The 26715-nt window shown below is 44.9% G+C and overlaps 1 protein-coding gene and 1 long non-coding RNA gene across 5 annotated transcripts; one reads left to right on the top strand and one right to left on the bottom strand.

Moving 5' to 3' along the window:
* Positions 1-311: 311 nt before the first annotated feature.
* On the bottom strand, positions 312-8774 carry LOC147963557 (uncharacterized). Its single transcript, XM_087527906.1, has 7 exons — positions 8602-8774; positions 6518-6632; positions 1962-2082; positions 1667-1726; positions 1296-1575; positions 874-1191; positions 312-807 (listed from the first exon to the last, which is right to left on the bottom strand). The coding sequence occupies exons 1-7, from the start codon at positions 8717-8719 to the stop codon at positions 629-631; spliced, it is 1191 nt and encodes a 396-aa protein (XP_087384032.1). The 5' UTR covers positions 8720-8774; the 3' UTR covers positions 312-628.
* Positions 8775-15405: 6631 nt separating this feature from the next.
* On the top strand, positions 15406-26139 carry LOC125517336 (uncharacterized). 4 transcript variants are annotated; one of them, XR_015609200.1, is made up of 9 exons: positions 15406-15625; positions 15728-16867; positions 19517-20278; positions 20405-20608; positions 20688-20956; positions 24304-24404; positions 24542-24611; positions 24810-24872; positions 24952-26139. It is a non-coding gene; the product is annotated as an uncharacterized LOC125517336 (long non-coding RNA). The 4 variants fall into 4 exon arrangements; XR_015609199.1 differs by having other exon boundaries at positions 20405-20475; positions 20729-20956; positions 24542-24872; positions 24952-26138; XR_015609197.1 differs by having other exon boundaries at positions 24542-24872; positions 24952-26138.
* Positions 26140-26715: the final 576 nt, after the last annotated feature.

Raw genomic sequence — 26715 nt, 5'->3', positions numbered from 1 at the left:
AAACTAGCTTATGGTTTTTGACCCAGTTTCCCTCATGACCTGGTTCAATTTCTTTTGAACTCAGATCAATATTTGGATGCGGACCCCCCTCACCCCAGCCAAGCTTGTTGGGCAAACGGCTAGCATATCCTAGGGAAATTTCTCTGGAAGTCCACGACGAGGATGGTGTTTGATAAGATTTTTAGTACAAAGAAGAAGCCCACTAGTACGATGATGAGACTATAGGACTTGTTCCATCGCAATATATACCCTACAAAATATTTTACTAGACCTACACTTTTAGCTATTCAGAAGAGAAACTTCGTATGACTATCCAGAAAAATACATACTAACCTCATTATTCATTAGTCACCAGATCTGAAGATGCATGTAGCAATGCGGGTTGGAACATACTAGTGCATAAAGCAATGAAATGGCAAACATCCTATCAGGAGACTAAATGAAATGGCATATGCATCATTGTACACATCAGGAATTATGTTCTATGGATATTGGGAGTAATTGGCCCAATCGGAAATAGAAACAAGAATCCATGTCCTGGTGTCTTCCTTGTACTTCCGAATCCACCAATATAAGACAAATCATTCAGAATGTTTCTTGGGACAAGGCTGCAATTTCATCAATGAATTTAGTTGGGAGGCATGCTACCTGACCCATTTTCGAATCTAGAGTAATATGCGGAGCTAGAGCCAGAGAAGCCTTCTGATCTTTCAAAACCAGGAAGATTATTCCCGGACCTTGCGCACGACATTCTATGCCATAAATGACCAGGAGCAGAACCGCTAGGTGGCCTCAAGTGTTGTGAACCTGCAATAACATAGTCAGTTTACAGGCATTCAATAAACATCCAATGTTGTTGGTCAGGAGAAATACCGTTGTTGTTTCCATGATCTGTTAATGGCCTAAAGTATTCTAGTGTGAAATTGGGAGCGCGGTGGGTAATGAAGCCTTGACCTCTTGCACAAGGAGGAAGCTGATGAAAGACGCCTTGACATTCTGGGGCATGAGGATGTATCCCTTGACCTGATAGTCCAATAGGAGGATGCCCAGCATGGAAGTCGTGACCTAGTAGTCCAGGAGGAGGATACAGACAATATGAGCCTTGCTCTGCTAGTACAAGGGGAGGACGACGAAAGTATAGGCCATCATCTACTGGTGCATGAAGAGGATGAACAGGGTATGATTGGTTATCTGAAAGAAGAGAAGGATGATGTCCATGATCTGTAAGTACTAGAGGAGGACACCGAGAGAATAAGACTTCCATGCATGTGGATTAATAGATAATACAAGCTTACCATATATCACTTCTTGTGCTTCCATGTGAGTGCCCCCGATTTCTTGTATTTTCTCAATACTTACCTCTCCCTCACTTGTGTTTACTAGTGGTTTTCGGTCCCGTACAACAAAACCGATAAATGAGTCTTGGTTTCTATCGATTGTTGACGCGCCTTTCCAGAAACCATATTTTGCAAGGACTGTTATTATGTCCTTGTGTCCAGGACATACATAAATATATGAACCATCTTCTGTTGTTGCTAAACCAATTCTTTTGTTCACTTTTAACATCTTTGCAACCTGCATCAGTGTCATAAATAGCTTAAGTGTAATATTCTGAATGTCCATACCTTCTAAAGACTAGAAATGAAAAATCAAGTGTCAATTTTACCTGCTTCATTCCCTCTAAGCCATTTTTCGAAGACTCAACGTTCAACAACAGGGAAATAACCTAATAAGATAATGGTTGCAAGTAAAAATCAGTTTCGGTTTATTTCTGTGATATTTCAGTAACTATTAAAACTTATGATGAAAGAAAATTAACGCTAGAAAACACATAGTTATCTAGGTATATCAAATACAATTTCAAACTCATTTCAGCACAAAAGTAAATAATCCTAAAACAGGAGAATGGCAAATCATAAGAACAAGGATGAATCATCTATAATGTAAGAAAATGATCTTACCATTATTGACCGGTTTTGAGAGTGACGAAGATCCTTGAGGAATTTTTTAAAAACCCCCCATTTCACTCTTCCTTTGATTTCTATGGTTTTCGGCCAAACAATATCTTGAATTTTTTCCCCACTACAAAGAGAACACATGGAAATCTATAATCAAAAACAACATGATTCGAACGTCCACCATTTACAACAACTAAAAATTTGTTCTTTAATCTAAGAAACAAATATAATCCTACTTTATGATTACAGTGGAAAATACATACATACATACATACATACATATATATATATATATATATATATATATATATATATATATTATGTGCATCACATTATCATTAAATCTGGTCAATTCAAGGCATGCATGTGTTGTCATGCAAAGACAAATCATATTAGTTCTAACTTGTAAAAAGCAATCAAAGCACCATATAAAAAGAATAGAATCATATGTAGTGGAGATGTTGCAACAATGAAATGGTTCAATCCTGAATTAATTAACATGTTAATACCCTCTATAATTCATACAATAATATGATGAAATACTCATTTTGTTGGAGTTTGACTTGTTTTGACCTCATTGACCTCTCGTTATCAAATTCTTTTTGGACAATATGCCCCACTAATTAGTACCAGTAGAAAATGTATGTTCTCTCCTTGTACTCTTATGAAAATTGATGCCTAAAGGACCAAGACCATCTCACGTCCTACAGTTTAACTTCAAGGCTTCAACACCTATTATGCATGGGAATGGAGATTTGACTGGATTGAGTAGAAAAACAGTTACATAACTTAGAAACATGGTGCAAACTTCTACCAATCAACATCCTAGTAAGGATATTGTTGGGTTGAGTGTATGTGTGGGGTGTGCATATGGGTTGTTGGCCCAAAGGCTCACCCTTGTGAATATCTACTCATACTTGTAGGTTATAATTAAAGAGCAAGAGAGTGTTACAGATTTATCCCCAAGAGACAACATGGTATGACACCCAGGTTACAACTAAAGCCATCGCTAGCAGCAAGAGGAAAGGTGGTGCTCGTAGCTATGGGTGAAGAGATGTTTTGTCGCTAGTGGATCTCTTGGAGTGAGGAGAAAATCGCATGGGCGAAGCTATAGCAGAGCCGTAGCCTTTAGCAGATAGGAAATGGTCTGGAGCGGCGGGGGGGGGGGGGGGGGGGGAGGGGCGGGAGAGAACCGCTGGTGCTGGTGGACCAGAGCAGAGAGAAGAAGTTCTTGCGGCCAGGAGCGTGGGGCAGCACAGCAAATCGGCATTGAAGCTTGTGGCGTGCAACCTTGTGGCTCGTGCAGGAACTGTAGGTCATGGGTGCTGGGGTTAGCAGCGGGAGGCGTACATGTGGCTGCTCAAAATCAAAAGCTCATCCGAGATGACGGCCGATAGTGCGTGCAAGTAGAAGGACCTGCAGGTCTGCGGTGTTGGTCCGTGGTGGTGAAAGGAGTGATTGGTGAGGTCTGTACGGCTACTATCACTTGGAGGTAGCGGTGTTGGTGTAGTGAGTACTGTAGCAAGAAGCAGAGAAGATGTATGTTGCCTAAATTTGTTTGTGGGCTGCTGATGCTGCTGTCTTAGAGTGGAGAGAAGGAGATGTTTTTTTGCTGGTTGCGGAAAGAAGGCAAAGCAGAACATCTTGTAGGAGGTGTGGCTGGTGTTTTGACATGTAACAGCGTGATGGATTTAGGGCCTTGGTGCGCTAGTTGCATTGAACCTGGTTCTGGTTGTTGATTGTTGTTGTTCAAGTAAGCTAAAACTTAATACCCGATAGAGCAGAAGAGAGGAGGCATAGTCGGTTGCTATTGGTGCTTTCTAGTGACACTGAACCATGGGGAAAAAATCAAAGAATTGAGAAGCTCCTTCAAAAACACACAAAAAACTCAGAGAATCTCCAACAATGGCCCTATAATAGGGCACAAAAAAGTAGCTAGAGTAAAATTTGGGACACCAAAAAGTGAATTTTAGGGCACCAGAAAATGCTCATCAACTATAGAAGCCCTAAAATTGGTGCCCCAAAAATACCGTGGATGTCGTTTTGTGCTTGTCCTATTTTAGGGCACTTGTTGGAGCAGTGTTTTTGGCATAAAGTGATGTAAAACAGCCATTTTATTGTGGTCCTACGTGGTCCCCCGTTTGGAGCAAATTTTGTGGCAGCAGCCGAAGTGTTTTATATTTGCAGCATATGGCCGCTCGCCGCCGTCGTTGTAGGGCAAGAATTCACCGGAAGTGTCATAGAAAGGTTAGTGCCTCTGCGCATACTATTGCGTGTGTTGCCTGGCCAGGACGCTATTGGAGGTGCAGAGGAGGCTCTATGCGGGAGGAATCGAGTAGGGTTTCGCCGGAATCAACAATCCAGTCACGGTGGAGTCACTGGAAGGAGGTGAAGGAGACGGGTAGGGGACTTGCAAGCCTCACATGATGGAAGGGGTGCACAGCTAGCGCGCTGATGATGTGCTGACATAGTTCCACATCAGGGCACCATCTTCTCGCTCTGATCACTCGCTGTGATTTTGCCCTATTAAGAAGGAGGAGGTTGTGGGCCGCCATCACTCCGGTGGCACGAGCCTCTCGCCGTGGAGGTCAAGGTGGATAGATACGACCACAAAGTGGAATGGTGGAGTTCATTGATAATTTTTAAATTGCAGGATCTGCTTTTCATCTGTCATTGATGATTTTAAAATTATATATAAAGTTCACGATCGACTCTTGATCCATCCTACATGTGCTTGAGTAAGCATGATGCGGTATGTTTTATTCTCCAGATCTGATAGTTGATTAGGAATAGGAAGGGGCCCCTAAAGAATGATGAGACACTCTTTTAGAGGTGGTGTCAATGGCATTCAATTTATGAGTTATGAATTCTCTCTTTAGAAACAAAGAAACAAAGCCATTCAGCGGATACATGCAACAAGTATTTGTAAATTCATTGTGGACCAATTGGTAGGGCAGATCATTGTAGGTGGCACAACATACAAGTTCATGCTTATAATTCAAACATTTTTTAAATGGCTGCATACCTTTGTGCATATATATGACTAAATGGCATATTGCTTCTTCAGTCTCATTTGAGTATATAAGGCGTGCATGCAATTTTAATAAGACTCTCTATTTTGCTCTCATTTACCTATTGTCTTTTGAGATTGGATATTTTTTCACTCATACCTAAGACACTAATAGAAGGAAGCCATGTCAATTTAGAAGCAACCATTGTGGCTAATAGTTCAACTGGAATTTTTTTTGCTCAGTGCACCATGATATTTAAGCTACTATTGTAACAAACTGAAAGATGTTTCAAACATTCTCTTTCACTGGTGTGGTTCAATGAAAGGTGAGCCATGCGGTGGCCGAGATCATCTTCTTGGGATTGACCACCTTTAGACATATTTGTGATAGGGTGGACTCTAGGATCACTATCGGTGAGGGTGAAAAGGAGGATAAGCAGTGACACGGATGGGGCGCCATATTGAAATAGAGGATCTAGACCTGTGGGAGTCTTTGAGGCATGCATACTAGGCTAGGGGCATGTGATTTGTTTCTCCCATTGCAAAGCACAAGAATGTTGCTAGTAGAATTAAATCACATAAGCTTGGGAAATCAAGTCATAGATTGTCTAACTAAGGGCTTAGGACTCGAGGAATATAATTTAGCTTGTAACAAGATGGTAATGATAGATATTTATCACCCATCTGAGGGGGAGTGTTTCTTTTAGAAATTGAGGGGGGGGGGGGTTGATTCTATGTGTGGGGTGTGTGTACAGGTTTCGACCAAATTAAAGGCTTACTCTTATGTATACACTCATACTTGCAGGTTGTAGCTAGAGATCAAGTGAGTGTTCCAGACCCCCCCCCCCCCCCCCACACACACACACACAATACACAACATCACTTTATTGTGAATAATGTCATCTGAGTTACACAATCCATGATGTTCGAATTAATTTGGTTGTAAATCATATTGTATGTGTGTATGTATTTTAATAGCTCGAACTATTTCAAGTAATTCAAAGCAACATGGAAAATGGGATATCTAAGGAAAATGGTGCCCAAGGAAAAAAATCCCTAGCTATTTAAACATCACATTAGCGGTTTTTGCACCGAGGAATTTTGAGGAAACATTGACTAAGATCATTTTTATATGACATATCAAGTATTGCAAATGAACTAATTGTTCTAAAAATCATCATCTGTTTAATACGACTTGCAAGTAATAATGGGCCATCTCCAAAGAAGACTAGAACTAGAAGCCATGTAGTAATAAATTCAAAAGGTTAAAATAGGTTAACACAAACTTAATGTTCACCGTGGTTCAAATATTACTTTATCAGCCGAAATTGACATTTTTCCTAACTCATCAAAATACACCTACATTAGTGCAAAACACCAATTTGGTAAGCCAAAACACCAACCATTTTTACATGTATAGGGTTGCCTGTTATCAAAACAAAATCTACTACTTATCTAAAGACACAACAATGAAAACATTATACTAAATCAATAATAAGAATGATGTCAAAAAATATCATTTGAAAGCATAACCAAGGTGCTTATTTACCTTCTAAAAAAGGCGAGAACAGGCACTGTAGCAGTCTTAAGTCTGATCACACCACCCCCTAGACTTGTACAGGCAAACGGAGATACGGAACCAATGACAGACTTCATATCATCATCTGAAAAATGAGATGACAGTGCATTAGAAATATAATGTGTTGTTTAACATCCATGTAAATCATGTTACCTTATATATGTAATCCTCCTGCAACATTCTATTTTGCAGATACCCGTACAGGCCTTAGTTACCTATAAAACTTCTCAGAGAAGCATCTGCGAGCTGATGTTGTGTTCCAGGCTACATATTTTCTGATATTTTATTTTACTACCAGAGATACAAGTTAAAGATGGAGAAGAATCTATGCGTGGGCTTCAGGTTCTACGATGAATTTGTTTGTGGGAGAGAGCACTATGCATTCAGTGGCAAGAATAAATGATTGTGCCTTTCATAAAAAAAACAAAAAAAATAGCGTGCTAAGAGAAATAGGAGCGGCCTCCTCCAAATGGTATACACACTATAGCACGCTATTTACAAAGAGTGAATTACAGAAAACCACCATACTGGCGTCCAGGTTTGCGTGAAAACCGGTTTATGAATTTCTGTCAGAAACCACTGATTCTTGATCTAATCTTTTGCAAAAAACAATAGTTGGCGGATTTGGCTCATTTGATGATGATTATGACAGATGAAGCCCACCCTTTGCTTATGTCAGTAACAGTACACAATAAACAACACTAGGGGGGTCTTTTTGGCAAAAACACCACCCCTCCCAAAAAAAGATTGCCTTAAAAGTGTTAACCACCTAGACCAGGGCCGACCGGCCCCAAGCCGTGCGACCCTACCGCCCACGTCGGCCCGGGTGTGAGCAGCAACGGACGCGCCTCCCCTTCTCCATCGTCCCTCTTCTTGCTTTCCCCGAGCTGGCGGCGCGCATCCCGGTCGGCCGTCCATGCCTCCACTTCTCCTCCTCCCTCCTCTCTCTCTCTCCCGAGCCGGCCTTTCGTAGCAGGGGCGAACTTGGGGCCGGCGGCGGCCGTGCCTCCCCTTCTCCATCCTCCCTCCTCGCGGTTCCCTCGTGCCCATCCCATCCCGCGTCATGGCGGCCATGTGAGCAGACCTCAGCGGCGTCATGCACGACGTGTTGGTCATGGAGGATCCTAACCGCGCGGTCATGGATCCACCGTGGCCCCGGCGTCCTAGATCCCGTGACCTTTGGCACTAGAGGCCCTGGATCCGATGAACTTTGCGGCTAGACGGCATGTGGCTTCCTCTGGTGGCCCGACCATAGGCTGAGGATGATGGACTGAGGACGAGGACGCTGGACCTCTGGCGCCCGTAGGCTGACGGATGAGGCGTGGCCCACCGGCCCGGCCAACTCCGCCGCCGACTGCCACAACAGCCGCGTGCCTATGCATGTGCCCTCCACTCCTGTTCCCGGCGACGAGAACCATTGCCGGCGTGTTGCTGCTCTAATCGGTTCCTTCTGCAGCCCAAATCTTTTTGTGGAGCTGATTGCTTTTTTATTGATTGAAGGGTGTCTCTCTAAAATTTCAGGGACTATTTTGTAAATCTAGAAAATCCCTCATCTGACAATGTCCAACGTTGTCTACTTCAAATGATTAGGCTAAGAATGAGTGAGTTTTGTCATAGTTCATAAAGCGGTGTTTTCTGTAAACCTAGGTGTCAATGTGGTGGTTTTCTTCAATTCGCTCTATTTACAAATGTGTTTTAAAAGAATGCCATGTATGGCCTAAAATTAAAGGACTTTAGCAAAAATAAAGGATATAGTTCAATAGTAAAGGACTAAAAAAGCTTTAATGTAGCCTAACATCAACAGCCCATGAAGCAACAACATAGCAAAAATATACTAATTTAGAATCAAGTGTCACAAGGATCTCCATTCCTAAAGAATAACCTCTCCTTGCCGTCCATGGAAGTACTCCATGTAGATAGCTATTTATCAAAGTGACAATCAATCGGGTTCTAGGAGTTAAGAAGGATAACTTGCAACACAGTCGGAAACTAACATCTAGCAAACATCATTACCCAACACATACATCACGAATCTGCGAGACCAAAGAACTTGCCTGGTGCCTCGCTTGTCGGCGCCACAACGGGTTGCGACATCATGCCGCCGTGAACGGGGGAAGACCGGCGGAGAACAGGGGAAGACCAATGAGGAATAGAAGAAGAGGGACCGAGCATGAGGAAGAAGCCGCCGCCGCGCAGGAGAGCTTGGTCGGGCGGAGGATTGGGTATTATACCTATTTGGGCTAGGTCAGGCTTCTGTCCTTGGGCTAATGGGCTGCCCAGAAAAACAACACGCTACAAGCTATGCTGTGCGAAACTTTAGTGCGAGCTCTCCGTGTATGCTATAGCGCCCTATTAGCGAAGAACCAACACGCTATTTTTTTGTTGAAAAAGCCATGATCATCAAGTCTGAAAGATGGAAACAGTATGTGGTACTTACTGCTCCAAAAGCACCAAAAATGCATTAACTATTTGTGTTGGATATGAAAATAGTCGAGGAAAGACTCTAATCTATAATTGAGATTTATGGGGTTATAAGTTGTGGTTGACATCAGCATTGTCACTGTTATTGGATAGAGGGATCGGTGCCAAACTACTATAAAACAAGGAAGCCAAGGATCGAAGGTAATTAATGTTGTCGCTTTCCAGTTACTTATGTATGTTTGTGCTTTTCACTGTATTTTGATATGATTGAGCCTATCAATAGCTCTACTTGGCTATTTAGTACAAGAAAATGTAAAAGGAGTACTACTACCATATAATGTTGCAATCTTTTCAAATATATAACCAATAAAGGGGACAGGCAGACCGCACACTCGATAAAATCAAAATTAATACATAGCAACCTGCCAATTCTAAACTTTAAGGTTGCTAGCCAACTTGGCTCGAGGAGGCTCCCTCGATTTTCTGCCTTCTCAACCATCGGATGGTGGTCAAAATGGTCTTCTCTGTGTTCCGGGGCGTTGGATCTTTGTGTCTAGTTTTCACCTTGCGGTAGTTTCGGAGGGCCATTGACCTGTGGGCTCAGCCTCGCCCGCGATTTGCTGGGTTAGTCAATTCGGGGTGCGCGAGCGCCCTCTCCTTATGTGTCTCGTGCACGTGGCGCGATTCGCTAGCTTGACGCTATGTTTTCTATTCCCTTGTCTCGCTTGTTAATTAGATATAGGAAAGAGAGAGAGATGAACTCATGCGTACCCGCACAACACACACTCATACGCCCCGCGCACTATGACAGGTGGGCCGCATTGGCTTCTGGTCCCATAGTTCAGTGGATGGGCTTATTTTTGTTTTCGTCTGTTGTCTGGGGTAGTAGAGAGGAGATAAGATGGGCTCACAGGTACGCACCCGCCCCGCATACTGTGACTGGTAGGCTGCGTTGGCTTCTGGTCCCACACGTTGATGTGTGGGACTATTTCATTCTGGTTTCGGCGCAGATATAGGAGAGAGGGAGTGTAACACCCCGGATGTAACTTTCCCTATTTGTACTTCAACTCTTGCCGTTTCCGGCGTTAAGTTATATTTATTTCCTCGGGTTCGGGTTTCGTCTCCGTGTGTTGTTGTCGTTGTCATGCATCTCATATCATGTCATCGTGTGCATTGCATTTGCATACATGCTCATCTCATGCATTCGAGCATTTTCCCCGTTGTCCGTTTTGCATTCCGGCGCTTCGTTCTCCTCCGATGGTCATTTCTAGCTTTCTTTCGTGTGAGGGGATTAAACATTTCTGGATTGGACCGAGACTTGCCAAGCGGCCTTGGTTTACTACCGGTAGACCGCCTGTCAAGTTTCGTATCATTTGGACTTCGTTTGATACTCCAACGGTTAATCGAGGGACCGAAAAGGCCTCGTGTGTGTTGCAGCCCAACACCCCTCAAATTTGGCCCGAAACCCACCAAACTCTGCTCCATGTCCTAGAGCGTTCGATCACAATCGTGTGGCCGAAAACCGCACCTCATTTGGACTCTCCTAGCTCCCTCTATGCCTATAAATAGCCCCCCCCCCCCGTTTTCGGATCTCTCTCCCTCTCCGAAACCCTAGATAAAAAAAAACAGATCCCGCCGCGCCGGACATGTCCAAAGCCGGCCGGACGAATCGCGCCGCCGCCCCGCGCCAGTAGGAGGGCGCCACGTGGCCCCAGCCACCGTGCCTCGCCGCCGGCCCACTCGGCCCGCACCGGGCCCTCCCCGCCGCCGATCCGGGCCGCGCCTCCCCGCGCCTGCCGTCTCCCGCGAGCCGCCCGAGCGCCGCCGCCTCTCCTCTCACCGGCCGCCGCCTCCGCCAGCGAGCCGCGCCACCTCGCTGCTCCGGCGACCGCGCCACCGCGCCCCACCGCGCCCGGGCCTCGCCGCCGCCGCCCCGGTCGCCGTCCCTCGCCGCCGCCTCCCTCACCGGCCGGCGTGCCTCACCAAGTCCGGCGAGCCCTCCAACTCCGGCCTCCGTCGTCTTCAACCCCGGCGATCCTCGAAATCCGCGCCGGATCTAGATCTGAAAATATCCCCTCGGTTGACTTTTTCCCTCCGAACCCTAATTTTTGTGCTATCTTTGACCTGCCGTATCTCCGCATCCGTAGCTCCGATTTGGGCATATAGCATATCAAAATGTTCGCCTCGACGAGTACATCATTTCATTCCATTGCATCATTTGCATTTGAGTTCGTCTTGATGCCCGAAATGCTGTTAGAAGGAGGCTTCATGAGTTAATTGTCAGATCTGCTTGTTCATCTTAGACTTTTGTCATTTTTGCCATGATTATTGTGTGCATGATATGCCTGTGAGTCCTTCACATGTTTTGTTAAGCATTTTGTTATCTTTCTGGAGGTGCAACCCATGCATTTTTGTGATGTGTGTGGTGACTTGTGCAAGCTTGCAAATTGAGGCACCCGGTAAATCTGTTTTCAGGGACTTAGTACTTTTCACTAAGTCTGGGATTATTTAGTTCATGATGCCATATGTTCAGCTTGTTTCCTAGTGATCCGTGCCTCTTTTGAGGATGATCAGTAAAGGAGTTTATCATGTTATGCTCTATCCGTCCATGTCTTTGTTTGCAATTATGGAACAACCTAGCTTGAGTCAATCGAGCTCTACTTTTGCTTCATGGTGAATCTGGGCAGACCGTCAACTCGTTTGCGATTTTGCCGGCGTTGTTGTGGTTGATTCGTGCATGCTATGCCATTGTTCTTGCCATATCTAGCTAGCATTTTGTGTCTTCTTAATGGTTATATGCTTGCCTTGCCATGACTTTCACTGTAGTGAGTGCATCGAGCTCGTTTACATGCCTTCGTGAGTTATGTTTCAGCATGTTCCAGTTTTCACCAAGTCTGAAAATTGATTGTGTTTTAGCTATGTTCGTGGGCTTGTTAGTATATTTTGTGAACCCTTTTGGCCCCAGGTCACTTTGGATATTTTGTTAAGCTTGTTGAGTAGCCCCATGCCACGTTCTTCCTTGTCATAATCAGGTCATGTATCATGTTGTTTTGCTGCTCCGAAGAGGGCTTCGTGATCTGAAATTTCAGACAAGTATTAATTTCACCAAGTCTGGAATCTGTTTTGCATTTGCGTTTTTGCCATGCTTGTTTGAACCTTATAATGGATGAATTGGCCGTAGCTTAGTGCTAGACTTTTGTTAAGCATCTTGTGTGCATCCCTGTCATGTATTTTGTTGTCATGTTTGGTGGCTGTAGCATGTTCGTTTCGTTGCATTTAGATGCCTACTTGCTGTAAATTGCAGACCGGTGTCATTCTTAAAACGTTTGCCATTTCCAAACCGTAACTCCGATTCCGGCGTTCTTTATATCGTTTTCAAGCGATTTCATCTCATCTTTCCAGTGGCACCCTTGGAATTCCAAGTTGAGGCCAGGTTCATGCATTTCCTGTCATATCTTGCATTTTGCATCCCGCATCGCATCCTGCATAGCATATCATCATTTCATCATATTGCTTGGTCTTGCACGTGGTTGATTGTATCCTTGTTGCTTGTTTGTCTTGTTGGGTAGAGCCGGGAGATGAGTTCGCTAACGAGGAGCCCGTTGAGTTTGCTTGTGAGGATCCATTCAACTCTGACAACTGTGCAGGCAAGATGATCATACCCTCGAAATTACTACTATCTTTGCTATGCTAGTTTGCTCGCTCTTGCTATGCCAATGCTACGATGCCTACCTTTTGCTTGTCAGCCTTCCAATTGCTATGTTGAACCTCTAACCCACCATGTCCTAGCAAACCATTGATTGGCTATGTTACCGCTTTGCTCAGCCCCTCTTATAGCGTTGCTAGTTGCAGGTGAAGTTTGAAGCCGTTCCTTGTTGGAACTTTTATTTACTTGTTGGGATATCATTATTTTGCTATGTTATCTTAATGCATCTATATACTTGGTAAAGGGTGGAAGGCTCGGCCTCTCGCCTAGTGTTTTGTTTCACTCTTGCCGCCCTAGTTTCCGTCATATCGGTGTTACGTTCCCGGATTTTGCGTTCCTTACGCGGTTGGGTTATAATGGGAACCCCTTGATAGTTCGTCTTGATTAAAACTTTTCCAGCAATGCCCAACCTTGGTTTTACCATTTGCCACCTAGCCTTTTCTTTCCCTTGGGTTCCGCAGACTCAAGGGTCATCTTATTTTAACCCCCCCCCCTGGGCTAGTGCTCCTCTGAGTGTTGGTCCAAACCGTCAGCCGCCGGTGGCTACCAGGGGCAACTCTGGGCTGGCCTACAGGAAGTTTAGACAATCTGAGTGTGCCCTGAGAAAGAGATATGTGCAGCTCCTATCGGGATTTGTCGGCACATTCGGGCGGTGTTGCTGGTCTTGTTTTAACCTGTCGAAGTGTCTTGAGTTACCGAGATACCGAATCTGATCGGAATGTCTTGGGAGGAGGTCTATTCCTTCGTTGACCGTGAGAACTTGTCATGGGCTAAGTTGGGACTCCCCTGCAGGGATTGAACTTTCGAAAGCCGTGCCCGCGGTTATGGGCAGATGGGAATTTGTTGATGTCCTGTTGTAGATAACTTGAACCTTAATTTAATTAAAATGAATCAACTGAGTGTGTTGCCGTGATGGCCTCTTCTCGGCGGAGTCCGGGAAGTGGACACGGTGTTGGAGTAATGTTTGCGCAGGTTGTTCTCTAGCTTCTCGCTCGTGCTTTGCCTCCTCTTCTCGCTCTCTCTTTTGCGAATAAGTTAGCCACCATACTTGCTAGTCGCTTGCTGCAGCTCCACTCATATTTTTACCTTGCCATACCTATAAGCTCAAATAGTCTTATCGCGAGGGTGCGAGGTTGCTGAGTCCCTGTGGCTCACAGATACTATAACTCCAGATGTAGGTCCAGGTGATTCCGCTCCAGGTGACGAGTACGAGCTCAAGTGGGAGTTCGACGAGGACTCTCAGCGTCACTACGTGTCTTTTCCTGATGATCAGTAGTGGTGCCTAGTTGGGGTTTGATTCGGGGCCTTATCGCATGTTGGGTTCTTTTCTATTTTGGCGCCGTAGTCGGGCCATGAGTGTTTGAATGATGTAATGTTATTTATGTACTTTGATTTGACGTGGCGAGTGTAAGCCAACTATGTTCTCCCCTTTATTATTCATATTACATAGGATGTTGTGAAGATTGCCTAACTTGCGACATATGCCTTCAATGCGATTATATCTCTAAGTCGTGCCTCGACACGTGGGAGCTATAGTCGCATCGAGGGTGTTACAGGGAGAGGCGACAGCGTGGGCGGCTTGTCCCTTCCTTCCACGCCTTCTGCCCTGCTGAGAACGTGCGCGCAAAAAGAAGAGTGAAGTCTGTATTAAACCTTAAATTCATAGGCCTCGTCGGAATTGAACCTCAACCTTCAGATCCCTGAAATTGATACCCTGTATTCCGTAATCTCGGTCTTATTTCGACATTCGACCAGTTTAGTCCAGTTTGGTGCGTTGGAATAATGAGAATCCTGGCCGGGATCACTGTATACTCTTGCTGACGATAGGGGCACACGTCATATTCTTCTCTCCCTCAAGCTCTAACTTTGCTTCAGCACGCTCCACCGTCATGCATGTGTTGTCACACTGCGGCTGCACCATGTGTTGCAGAAGACCATTCGGTGCGTGCGACCCAGGAACTCATCACCGACGAACCCAAATATGAAAATTGGAACGAAACTTGACTAGTGAGGAGCAACGAGCAGAAAAAACCAATGAATACGTGGTGACCAGGAAGATTGTTCAAGGAACATATGCCTCCGCCAACCGCACCATTTGTGCCACGAACAGCTGCGGCGCCCGCAGCACCATCTCCACGAACTGCGGACGAGGACGAGCACGTGGACACCGGCGGCCGGCGGCCGGAGCACGTCCTCCCGCAGCGCCCACCCCCTACAACCCCACGTTAGCGCATGGCCGCCTCGATCGAACCTGTCCGGCAGCCGCATCGGCTCGTTTGCAGTCACCAATACCGGGTCATACCACCCAGAGGAACTGCACGCCGCTGCCGGCGATGACCCACGTCACGCCGTCTCCACCAGGGCCGGCACCGACTTGCACGCCAGGCCACCGAAGGTCATGTACGCCACCGATACCGTAGGCTGCATCCAGCCACTCCAAGTGGCTTCGGTTCTGCCCAAAGTTTCAGATCGCGGGCGAAAACAGCGCGATCGCGGCGCTGTTGCCTGCTAGAGCCCTTCCCGCGAGGCAATCCCGTAGAAAACGCGATCTGCCGCTAACCGCGCGATCGCGCGCGAAACGGCGCTATTTAACTTCGTTGTCGCTGCAAAATCGCTGGCATGGGCCGAAAGAGTGAAACACAAGGGCCCAAAGGCCCAAAACAGACCAGAAACGGCCCAAATTTCGCGATGGTATATAAAACCTCCTCCAGAAAACCTAGATCGTGTCCCCCCATTCCCTTCTCTCCCTCCCACTAAAAAGTTTGCGACGGCTGCGCTGTTCTTCCCATCAGCGCCGACTGCTGCTTCGTTGGAATCCAGATTCGGTTGTGGGGGAGGTGGAAAGACGACCGGCGACGAAGGGCCTCTGGACGACGCCGCCTCTACGACCACGATGACATCTCAGTCTCACTCTCAAACGGTTCCAGCAGCCGGGGCAAGCACATCGCGAGGTACAAGATTCCTCTGATTCCTTAGCTCATTTGTAGAATATTCAGACTTGTTTGTTGATTCAGATTGTAGGCTCTGGGATTCATACTTGTTTGTTGATTCAGATTGTAGGCTCTGGGATTCAGAATGAATGGATCATTGGTGTGGTACCAAGTGGTGATGAAGAACAAGTTGAAGTTGAACTGCTGCAGATCTCAGATCTCTTCTATACTTGTTATGTTCAAATTTATATTGAGAATCCTCTGTTTTTTACTGAAAATACCCTGTTTTCTGAGAAAAACACGCACATGTATTAGTATAGATTTGTGATATACATGCATAAGTACTGTAGTCGCGAAATGGGTTAGCGGCCGCTATAGCCGGCGATAGCGGCTGTAGCGTTGGCATAGAGCCAGCCGCTAAATGCCTTAGCCCGCGATCTGAAACTTTGGTTCTGCCACAGTAGGCTGCTGGCGGCGGCGGCGGGCCGATGTCGCCCTTCCACATGTAGCTGTCTCGCGCGGGTCGTGTTCCCCAGTCCAGGACAGGCCCGTCGGGTTCACGCCGGGCCGCGTAGTTGCTTCGCAATCTCGGGGAGAGGAAGTTGCCTTCTGTGCCACACTGCCACCACTGGCGCTGTACCACGGGATTGGGATAGATGATACATATGACATGTGGGCCAATGTAGTCAGCCACAGTAACAAATGACCCGATCGGGAATGCCTTTTTCCCGGTGTGCCAAACTAATCCAGGGTTGAGGTTGACTGGGATATGTGAGTATAGGGTATCGACTTTAGGGATTGAGAAGTTACGGTTTGATCCCGATGAAGTATATGAATTCAAGGTTTATAATAGACTTCACTCCAGAAAGGATGAACCGGTCCAGAGCTCCTTCCTCCAATCCATTGCACTACCTCTCTTCCTGCTCCTTCCCTCCTTCTCACCCCATCCTATGTATTTTCAATTTGTTTGCTAAATAATACTCCATGGTGCTTGCACGCCCATGGATCTGGAAGTAGACATTTTAGTGCTTTTCCTATTCCATTATCTGCTCTTTATTTTTTTTGCTAAGGGTACTGTTTTTCTGCGTGGAGGATTAGGCTGGTTATATAGTCAGATTAAGAGTTCTGCTCTGAGACATACTGTGCTAAAGAACTAATTATTTTGTACTCGACCCCTCTGCGATGGGACTTTTCGTGGCAGTACATTCTTTGTGCCCTTGCCAGGAATATCTGACGTGCGTCATGACACAAGCAGTTTTTGAGGTAAATATTACTCTCTCTGGCTCAAAAAGCACTTAGATTTTATAAATTGATAGCTTATATCATTGTCCAAAGCTGCGAAGCACCATGCTCGATTGGTGGACTGCCGCTTGAGAACAAGCTTTTTACTCTCTCTGGCTGTGTGCGTTGTTTTTCTCTGGATTTTTTTTATATGTAGTCTGATTTATTCCTTTTTTTATGTTGCTTGGTACTGTATAAGCATAACCTGGCACACTAATCTGTCTTATTGTTAGAGTTTCTTTATGGATGGATTTGCTTGAGTTACTGGAATATATCTGCTCGATTCACTGCACTGTGTTTACATTCACACTGATCGTAGCTGCAACTTAAGATCTACTCCCTCCGGCCCACAAAACAAGACATTTTTGCAAGCTATCTTAGCTTGCAAAAACATCTTATATTATGCGACGGAGTGAGTAATTGGCCAGGATAATTCTGACGACCTAGCAAAGGGTGCAGTTTTTATTATTGTGCTAAAAATGCTGGTGCCATGCAAATTAGGCCAACGCGGTGGTCTTGAACTCAAGTGATCTTTGCTGGCATTACTCCCATCTACTTTTAAAATTAACTTTAATGATATTGATAGGTTAAGGGGTCATTCATCAGGAGAGGTGTTGGAGCGGAATCCCATGTGTAGCTATTGTTGCCCCATCAACTATGTAGTTGCCTCTTTTTGAACACTTTAGTTCCAGTGAGGATCTATTAGTAGTGCCAATCCATTTTAGAAACAACAACATTGATTAGTTTCTTAATTTTGTGTAATGTATTCACTTTAGGACCAGAAAACTGAACCTCGACACAATGACATACTTCACCGGCTTAATGTTTCGGAAAGTAGTGTCTACTCTCGGGTGTACTACACCCGGTTTTGTCCAAAAATAAGTGGCTACCCTCAAATGTTTGAGGTTCTTGCAAATTTCATTCAAAAATAACATCCCTTGAGCTCTCACGAAAAAAAAATCACTGCTCAAAGTTTTGTGCACTGTTTGAGCAGCGATTTTTTTTGTGGGAGCTCCTCGGATGTTATTTATGGATTAAATTTTTCTAGATTCTCTAACATTTGATAGAATTTGATGTCGCAATATTTCAGATTTTTTGGATATACTTCCTCCGTTTGGAATTACTTGTATCGGAAATGGATGTACCTAGTACTAAAATACGTCTAGATATATCCATTTCTGCGACAAGTAATACCGAACGGAAGGAGTAGTTTGGTAGCGTTTTCTGATCTTTTCGGCAACTTGTGTGTAGTACACCCGAGAGTAGAAAATCCACTCTCATTTCTTAACTATTCATACATTTGCAGCTATGTTTCACGTGCTCACTTCTACGTATAGGCAATTGCTTTAGAGTCGCTTAACACGGCCACTGTTGATTGGGCATATAAATGAGTGTAAAATTGAGAGCATCAAGCGTTGAGAATGGTTAGCATCTACATTTTTAGTAGATTGGATGTGTCTTGGTAGATTGGACAGACAAATGAGTGTAAAATTTATGAGCATGATAAGTGGTCCATGTAAATTTGAAAAAAGTTGTATGATGTACTACTAACTAATATCTGAACATGCCACTCTGAATTCTGAAATGACCAGATATGATCTTTTGTTTGTCATGTATGTTGTTACCGAGTATTGTAGTTAAGCGGGTTGTAGTAATCTTACCGAATAGTACTTCTTTAGCACGGCATTCAGTGCCATGTGTATCGTGGACGTCCTCTAGCTTTGAGATCGAGCAGAATCACTGATGCATCTGACACTTGAAGACTTTTAGGATCGTATCTCCACCATATGAAACCTTACGTGTACATGGACCGGCTCAGTTTACTCTCCCCTCCCTCCTCCCTTTGCAGTCACTAGATGATCTCTTGTTTTTGTACCATGGGACACCACTTCGGCTCTTGTTCGGTGTGAACATGTGATGCATATGCGCCTGGTTTTTGTGATCCCATTTTCTCCATCTGCAGAACACTTGGCCTGCATTTCGTATTCACACTACCATTCTGCTTTTTTCCAATCGCCTGTAGGTCTTCAACTTTGTCCATACCCTTCTCTTCCTCCAGGTGGCATTTCAAAAGTATAGATTTTGTATTTTTTTTTCTTTTGTCGGCCATTATTGCCATGCCGAGCATTTTTTTTCCTGGCCGGCACGATAGATGTGAACGCACGAGAGGGAGACAGCCAAAGCACGGCTGACCGGTACGAACTCATTAAATGTTGTTGTAAAAAAATTTCTCCATACCAAATCGCACAACATCACACCGCTGTTCCTCCCAATCTTCTTCATCGCCTAGCTTAGTCCATTGCTAACTCAGCCGCGCCCAATGAAACCACCTGGCCACCATGGCCGGCACACGGGAGGCGCCACCCACCGCCCGCCCCAGCCTCAAGCAAGCGTCGTCACCGGGTTCGTCCACAACTCGTACCACCACCACCTCTCCCCTCCTCCTCCTCTCCGCAACCATTTTTGCAATGCTTGCTTTAAGAAGCATCCTTACATTATCTACAGGCATTTAGGCACTGCCCCGTAAAAAGCTTGAAATTTAGTCTACGCAGATTTGCAAGTTTTCCCCCAATCGACCTAGTCTTGACAATACAGAACCTCACCCTCTTAAATTGTCCATCATATTCCTAGGGTATGGAGGGATCCGATCCGCGGATTATGGTTACTAGGGAAGATCTACAGATCTGCAATGCCAATCCAACGCTCACATCTAGGATTTCTCTCCAGAAGTTCTGTTGTATTGTTTCTCAGTTCGACCACCAGAAACGCGAGTTGGCAAAGGAAATTGATTTCAGTGGACTGCTGGAAATCAAAATATCTCACAAGACAAATCTAAAGTTCAGTTCATTCTTAATGGAGAGACTCGGCCCTTTAACCTGAAAGGTTGATCTTGGCATGGGAAGGGAGATTGAAATCACAGATCTAGATGTCCAACACATTTTTGCGTTGCCGAACGGCAGCAGGTTGATACCCCCAGGTCACACAGAAATTTCAGAGCCATGCATTGAGTTTACCAAGCCAGCATCCACATTCAGCTCTAGGGTGTTCATGGTCTCAAGGCCCTAGAATCTGTTCTACTGCTACCCCTTGGAGAGAACTCATCTCGTCTGCTGAGAGATTGCTTATGTTGTTTTCTCTATTGGGCACGTCTTAAACCCATCTGGAAAGCACGACTACACTAGCGTAGAATACTGGGCTGCGTTGGTCGTTCCATCGGAGATTAATTCATTCAACTGGTGCTGATATGTACTCGACAAAATATCTATCTCCAGCTCCTGCATTCCACAGAACATGTACCCAAGAATCAAGGTTTTCGATCGTGGAATGATCAAGAGGGCCATTCAAGCAGTAACACATAACGCATTTGGCGGCACGGCGTTCTTCGGTCCAAATGTAAGCAACCATGCTTTGGACACTTGTTTGTACACATGCCCTGTCTATTCCCTTTTTCGCATTATGTTCTTTCTAGTAACAACACATTTTTATATGCAACGAACCAACACTTTTTTTCTAATGCAGTGTCAATTAATCGGAGATGCACTGGAATGCAGCACCCGGCTAGCACTAGATGATGCCCCTGGACATGGCAGGTGTGCAATAAATCCTCAAACTATCCCATCCACTGTAGATCGTCTAGCAGAACCATTGTCACCAATCATTTTTGGCAACAGAGCTTGCCCAGCTGACTTTGCTAATCATATGCATAGGAAGTACCCTAACATGGTAAGCAATAGATCAAAATATCATTTATTTGATGAAACACTGTAGTATGCATTACCTTTTCATGCATTACCTTTTCTAGGTGAGCTCATGCTCAACCAGTGTTAGTCCACCTGTCGACAGAAACCTGGGTACAGTGTTAGTCCACCTGTCGAGTTGCCCTTGGCAGAGCAGAAGAGCAGACTAATTTCGTTCAAGCCGGGTGATTTCATACACAAGGCAAGTTTACCTCTTGGAACTGCACTTTCATATACCCCCGCCCGCCCTCCCCCGCACTCCTCTGCACAACACCTCCGCTCTCAGTCACAACTCCTGCCACCGTCGCTCAGAGAGAGGCACCAAGGGCTCAAGGTAAAAGTCACTTACTGTTTGTTGCGTCTCTTCTGTTATCGATTCTACTTTTGTGATGTCAGTACTTCAGGCCTTGCAAATGGGGAACGTGGTTTCTGCCGTGAAGAACTGGCAGGCCTCCGATCTCCAGAAGGGTCTGGTTTTCGCTTTCGCAGGTGTTATGTGGCCCTAATTATTAGGCTTGAATATCCAAGATTTCTCAGAGTCATGCATAACTTACCTTCTTTGCCCCCTCAACTATGATTAGCCTCCTCAACATTCTTCATCAAGCTCCGCCATTGACTGGCACGCATTCATCAACCACACGCCCCTCCTGATCAAAAATCAAAATGTATTTAGTAGAAACTTCTTTTATAAACGACCTAACGAGCTTTCACCCTGTTATGAAAAATTTCCCTAACTTGCTCACCACCATGCTCGCCAACTCCAGCAATGGACCCCGTGCACTGCCCAAGGACGGAGTCCTGCTTATTCAGGTTAAGCGCGTGAATATCTTGAGTTTCAATGTGGTAAAAATTTGTTTTTTTGTCACTTTCATATAACTTTTTTCTGCTGGAATCAACTAACCTCACAGATGAGCTCGTCATTAGCCGACCTATCTTGTTCTCTATTGGTTACAAATTTCTCTTTGACATCAGTCCATGCGCCGCCGCCTTTTTTTTGGCATGCAATGGCAAACTGATGAAATATCTGAATTGAAAATCTGGAACAAATCTACGATTTTTATAAATAACTAGAACTCACCTCTAATAGCCAGCTCAGCAACGCGCTTGTCTTGGGAGGACACATGGCTTGCATATTCGCCTCGCTCCTCTCCCCGTGCTTGACATCGTTTTCAAAAGAACTCAACCTCTATATATAGCCCAGCTAGAACGTCGAGGCTCTATTCAGATTCAAATTTTTACGAATTTGTGGAACAGTTCTAACCCACACATGTGCACACGCTCCTTTTTTTAACGCATTGCGAGCACACATGCACATTGGTTTTTCTCCACCCTTTAGTCAATGCATTATATGAACTTTTTTTTTGCGGGGGAATGCATTATATGAACTAAACGGACATAGCCAACCTTCATTGTTCGAACACATTGAATCAGAGGTGGTTAAAGTTTTGTCAGTCTCAACCACTCTGATGCACTCCACTACCATTGAAGTCAAACCCCACCCCGGCCATCTAGCTATAGGCATACGAGCCGCGTGGAGTTGCCTTCTCAACCCAGCCGATGGACGATGGCCGTACACGCATCCTCTGTCCGAAAGCCGTCGAGCCCGCTCTGTTTGGGCCGACCCAGCCCAGGCGGACGAAACATCAGAAACGCAGTCCAACCCAATGCGAGACAGATCGCAAGAACCGACTAAGCTGGCTCGTCCATCTCTGGTGGAAGCTGCTGCATGGAGTTGTGATTGGCTACTCGGTGTTACCTAAACTGTTTTCGCCAAAAAAACGCATATCGTTACCCATGGAGTTGTGATTGGCTACTCGGTGTTCGAAGCAAGAAACAAGCTGCTATGAAACTGCTAACCTTTCACCCCGTCGTCGCCAATGAACTCCATTAGCTTGCAGAACGAGGGCTGCCCCGTTGTGTGGAGGCGGGGGAAGAAAGTGGTACTGTGTTGCAGCCCTGCTGCCGGCACACATGTTTCAACCACATTTTTCGTAACCTAAAAGCACGAACTGTTCAGTCCCGACTATTGCGTCCATGCGCGCGCCAGCTGGCCCTTGATCAGCGCCCTCGTCGGCTAGTAACCTGTGCACGTACAAGCAAAACGCAGGAACATATAATACCCCAGCCACTCAACTGTTCTGCCATCGATGGACACCGGCTCACATTCGAGGAGACAGCACTGTTTCGTTCATCACGCGTCTTGAGTAGGGCTTGACACGAGCCGAGCCGAGCCGAACCGAGTTCAGCCCGAGCCTGGCTTTGGCTCGCCTAAAGCGAGCCAAACTCGGCTGGATGAATGAGCCTGTTTCTGGAGGCTCGGCTCGGTCCAGCCCGATCAGCTCGCTATGTGTGTGTATACCTGTGTAGTATGTGTGCTTGCGCACATCCGTAAGTAGCAGCCAGAGGAGGGCAAGGACGGGAGTGAGCCAGGTAGGTCATACCTGCTTGTGCCTCCAAGTGAGCGACGAACGGCGGCATCCAACGCGGCGACAAATGCTGGGGACGGCAACAGAAGCTTGGCTAGGCACCATGTGAGTGGGGAACGGCGGCGTCCAACGCGGCGACGAAAGGGCATGTTCGTCGTCGGTCCGGAGAGCGAGCCTTCCAGTGTCGGGCGCGGCGAGGACGACGCCGGCATCGGGCGCGACAACGAGAAGGACGGCTTCAGGTGGTGGCGAGAGCGGCAGAAACCCTAGCGGCATGGGGGAATTTTGTGAGGAGAGGACCGAGAAGGCCGGCGTCGGGTAGTCGAGGCAATGCTTCGTAGTGGGCTTGGGCTACTCGCGTTGGCTGCTGTCTTTACACTGGGCTGCAAATTCCTATAAAAAACGAATTGGGCTTTGAAACGAGCCACCGAGATGGACCGAGCGAAAACAGGCTCGGCTCGCTCGCCAGACGGGCCGAAAGTTGCAGCTCGGCTCGGCCTATCTTTTTATCGGGCCGAGCCAAAAAGCTCGCTCGAGCGTCCAGCCCTAGTCTTGAGCCATGTATATACATCTGTGCCGAGCTCGTACAACATACTGTGGCAGGCACAATTTATTGCCCACCCGCACTTACGTCAGAATAACGATCTTAGCGCTTCAACGAGTGATAGAGATAAGGTGCACCAAAGAAGCCGTGTGCAGAAAATCCACTTCGTAATCTTACACTTTATATGGATGGTGTGCAAGTTAAAGGTCTGAAAGTTATTGTGCTGAACTCTTATACGTAGGTCAGGTTAAAGATCCCATGTTAGTTTGCTTGGTTTATGTTCAGAAGGGACAGTACAATATTGTTTAAGTCAAGTATTTATATATTCTGATTACTGCTTTATTATTTATCAACCGAGGCATCATTGTTGTGTGCACTTCTTACTGAAGATGATCCTAGTGTTATTTGTTTGAGAAAAGAAAGAGATGGCCCGACCTCGATGTGCACTTATTAATTGAGTCGGGCTTTATATCATCATATCTGCACACACACAACTTTTTCTATAATTATTCACCGGCATAGTCTCTTGTTATTAGATGATGAACTTATGTTATTATTCCAAGGATTTAAATCTATCCACCTTCTCATGGCCCACTACTCCAGTATATGTGTATATTACACGTTAACACAGAGAATAGTATGATGGCCTTTTAACTGTTTAGTGAGCCTGTTATCAGTTAACCGACTGCTCCTCCTTCTGGTTTATGGCAGGGCTTAATGGTAGCGCTGGTTCTCTCATACTCGCCATCCTCACTGCATCTGTCACTTTCAGTGCCATCTCTGTTTCCCTCCACTATGCCCCCAAGGCCAAGGTTTGCACCTTTATCATTTCAGTTGTCTTTTGGATAGCTCCTTTTTTTCATTCTTGACAAAGTACAGATAATTTTATTTATTTGGATACGCTAGGTGCCTAGATGGTTATTAACAAGCAGAAATCTCGATTTTTCAGGTACGCACATACAACAGGGGTTGCGATGAAAGATGTCTTTCCATCTAGCTCCTTTACTGGTCTGTACCAGGTGATGAAGATGGCATGCCTCTATTTGATTAAAACAACTGGTTAATACCTAGAGCTGCATTTTCAACATTGCATTTCAAAATTAAATGAGGAACCATTTTTTGTTTGCAATCTTGAGGTTTATAGTCTGAATCAAAACTTTAAAGCAAGAAGTAGGCTTATACTTGAGGTTTGTGTTTTTTTTAACTTTGAGGAGCAGAGGAGAACAAGTCCATGCTAGAACCAGCCAAGGCACCGTCACACTGATAGTCAAACCACCAAGGTACCAAAATGAATCGTGTATTGACTTCTCCAATTTTTCATGTTCTTTGGCTACAACACTTAATTATCATGACGACCAGGAGTTGAGGGCTGAACCTTGTGCTTCGCATGGTGGAAGCAATCGAAAAAGATTGAGGTTGCTTGTTCCTAGGAGGTTACCATCGAGACACACGGGCCATCGATCACATGTTTTTTAAATGCGTCTTTAGAGAATAAGATGTCAGATTATGTTTCTTATAAATGTTTTACTTCCTTGACAATAACTCATTCGGTTGTCTTTTGTATATGATATAATATATTCCATTGTTATCATCTTTTTTTATAGTTCCTCCAATGTGCCAACTATAGTTTTTTGGATGAACCAACTATCCATGCTATCTTTGTAAGAAAATCAGAAGATTTTGAGCAATAGCTATGTATTTATATGACAATGATCATAGATCCTTTTAGACAAGTATTGTCTTTCTTAACATGTGTAAAGTCGCTCAAGGTGATTGTAATGTCATTCAGATATACACCAGGTTCTCTTTGATCCAAAATGCAATGAAGATAATAAAATGATGTTTACAAACTACAGTTGATATTATATACTTATCTATAATTTAGTACCCCTAAAGTTATTGGAGAAATGCAATGCGCTTCAAGTAAGTCTTGGTCTAAACCTCCAAGTGTGAATTGGTACTTGCCACTGCTTTTGTCGTGACGGCAGATATATGATCATTGATGTTAATAAATGTTGTTACAAGTTCCATAGCCTAAGTGGCTGCTTAAATCTATCTGTACCAAGAAAGAAAAACCTTATAAAAACACTAATGGTGCACATTTTGAAAGACAATTATTTCTTAGTTTTTCTTGCTTAAATCTATCTGTCTTGAAAGTTCTTTTTGAATTAATATTACTCCATACTATGCATTTTATTCCTTATGTGAAAATATCAATATGCATGTACAACATTACCGGGTTATGCTCAAGGTCAGAACTTCAAGTAAGTAGCACTAAATGATGTTTCATCAAAGTTAAAGAGAATTTTCATTATGTCCCATACGTTACATGTATGTTTGGTTGCATGCTAATTATACTACATGAGCTAATTTCTGCTCAGGTGCAAATAGTATAGATCAGTATATATAAACATTATAAAAGGTGGATTATACTAACCTCGGCAGTACACTAAACAGGAAACAGAAAAGATATGTTTATACTTGCAAAATAATTGTACTTCCTAACGAATGCCAAATTGTTTCAAGTTTCAATCATTCTGTTTTATAGTTTGATTGTAAAATCAAGTGTAACTAGGATGTCAAGATGTTACTATTATTTTGTATTAGGATTTATAGAGCCTGAGCATGCGCATGCATCAGGTTTGAAGCATCCATCCATCATAAATTTCAACTATTGTCCTTAAAAACCATGATCAAAAGAGACATGTGACATCAATAAATCAATGTTTGAGTAAAATGCACAGAACCACCATATTCGTGTCACAATTAGCATAACACCGCCAATTTACGATTCGTGAGATTTTGCACCGAGCCAAATTTCTGACAGTGGCAAAAAACATTGAGCTACTTTCTGAGCATGTTTTGACGTGGCTGATCCCTTGTGCGCCAACAATGGTGACGCCACGACGTTGACGGCCGTTCACTCCTCTATCCAAAGCGATTGGGCCGAGCGCTCCCTTAGTCACTCCCCTCTCTCACTCTCCCTCTCCTCTCTCTCGCGTGGCATGATGGCGATGGGTTTTGTCCACTAGTAGAAAACAGGGCTTTGGTCCAGGCTGGGTCAGCCCATTAGTCCCGGTTCAGTCCGGAACCGGGACCAATATGGGCATTGGTCCCGGTTCG

Source organism: Triticum urartu, chromosome 6A (genome assembly GCF_056163025.1).
Source record: "Triticum urartu cultivar PI428250 chromosome 6A, HENAU_Tu73, whole genome shotgun sequence".
NCBI lineage: Eukaryota > Viridiplantae > Streptophyta > Magnoliopsida > Poales > Poaceae > Triticum > Triticum urartu.
Note: the sequence above shows the minus strand (reverse complement) of the source record. Positions and strands in the feature narration are given on the sequence as shown.